Consider the following 1,472-nt stretch of genomic DNA (forward strand, 5'->3'; position numbering starts at 1 on the left):
AGATGCCGATGCCGACGGGTTAATGATGGTGGGGCTGATGGTGTGGGGACGTTAGAAGAGTCTGCGTCTTTCTACAATCTTTGACACTTAATTCAATACCTATCAGTTTCTCTCCTTTCTTAATCTCATTTCGACTTCTCTTTCCATTTTTCTTCAATCGTAATAAATTATATCTTAAGAGAGTTTTTCAGACTCTTATAAATAATAATTTGTTCTTTTTTTCATCGATCTGAAATCTCATAGTTCTATATTAGATAAACAGTTGCTACTTGTGAAACAAATACTTTCGTATGTTCATACTATATAATTATAAGATGAATTGTTACATATATGCATCAAATTTGTCACTGATTTTACTAATAGACTTATTTAGACCTTTGAAAATTATGCTTTATAACTATATAAAACCGACTAAATATAAATTTATGGGAATATACAAATTTGTATCTAGGAATCACTAGTTTCCACAATGGTATGATATTGTCCACTTCGAGTATAACCTTTCATGAATTTGTTTTGGGCTCCAAGAGACCTCATAACAATGAAGATAGATTTTTTTATTTATAAACGGATGATGTTTCACGAAATCAATCCACTCAAATAATAAAAAAATAGAACAATGTAAAGTTTGGGTTAAGTTAAATAAGAAAAATGCCTCAAAATTAATATGCCACGTAAGAAAAAAGAGAGCAGATAAATGAGGAAATCTTAGCCACACATTTTTTATATAGTCTCTTTCATCTTCTGCAACTCACTAAATAAACTTCCTTTCAGAACTGAAGAGAGAGAGAGAGAAAATGCGGCCAATTCCTTTAGACGCCGACGACACTGTAGCCCTCCAGCCACCGCAATCGCCGCCGTGCCACGATCACCATCCCTGTACATGGCGGCCGTACTCCAGTTCCAAAGACTTCGAAGCCAACGCCGCCGTCGTCGTCATCCTCCTTCTCTGTGGACTCATTTGTGCTCTGGCTCTCAACACCGCCATCCGCTGCTTCCTCCGTCGTAGCGCCGATCATGATCCGTCTGATAGCCAACAGGAGGAGGAACTTCAGGATGAAACGGCGAAGCCGACGCTGGTGAATAAATTGAAAATGGCTCCGGCGTTGGTATTCACGGCGGAGATGAAGTCAAATCTCGCCGGTGCGGAGGCGGAGTGTACGATTTGTTTGACGGAATTCTCGGAAGGGGAAGAAATTCGAGTATTGACGATTTGCAAGCACGGATTTCATGTTCAGTGTATTCAAAAGTGGTTGATTTTGCATTCTTCTTGTCCGACTTGCCGCCGTAGCTACCTCCTTCCCTCGCCGTCGTCCTCCGAGCACGGCGGCCGCCATGGTGACCCTTGAGCTTAGATTAGTACTCTGTCGTAGCTGTTTGATAGTAGTTCGAATTGAGCTTTGCCTCTTTTTTTTTTTTTTTTTTTTTTTTTTTTTTTTTTTTTTTTTTTTTTTTTTTTTTTTTTTTTTTTT

At 38.9% G+C, this 1,472-nt stretch overlaps 1 protein-coding gene across 1 annotated transcript; it reads left to right on the plus strand.

Annotated features, from left to right (window-relative positions):
* The first annotated feature begins 752 nt into the window (after positions 1–752).
* Positions 753–1,399, plus strand: LOC111491551 (RING-H2 finger protein ATL79-like). Its single transcript, XM_023140510.1, has one exon. The coding sequence runs from the start codon at positions 798–800 to the stop codon at positions 1,347–1,349; it is 552 nt and encodes a 183-aa protein (XP_022996278.1). The 5' UTR covers positions 753–797; the 3' UTR covers positions 1,350–1,399.
* Positions 1,400–1,472: the final 73 nt, after the last annotated feature.

The sequence above is a fragment of the Cucurbita maxima genome, unplaced genomic scaffold (assembly GCF_002738345.1).
Source record: "Cucurbita maxima cultivar Rimu unplaced genomic scaffold, Cmax_1.0 Cma_Scf00016, whole genome shotgun sequence".
NCBI lineage: Eukaryota > Viridiplantae > Streptophyta > Magnoliopsida > Cucurbitales > Cucurbitaceae > Cucurbita > Cucurbita maxima.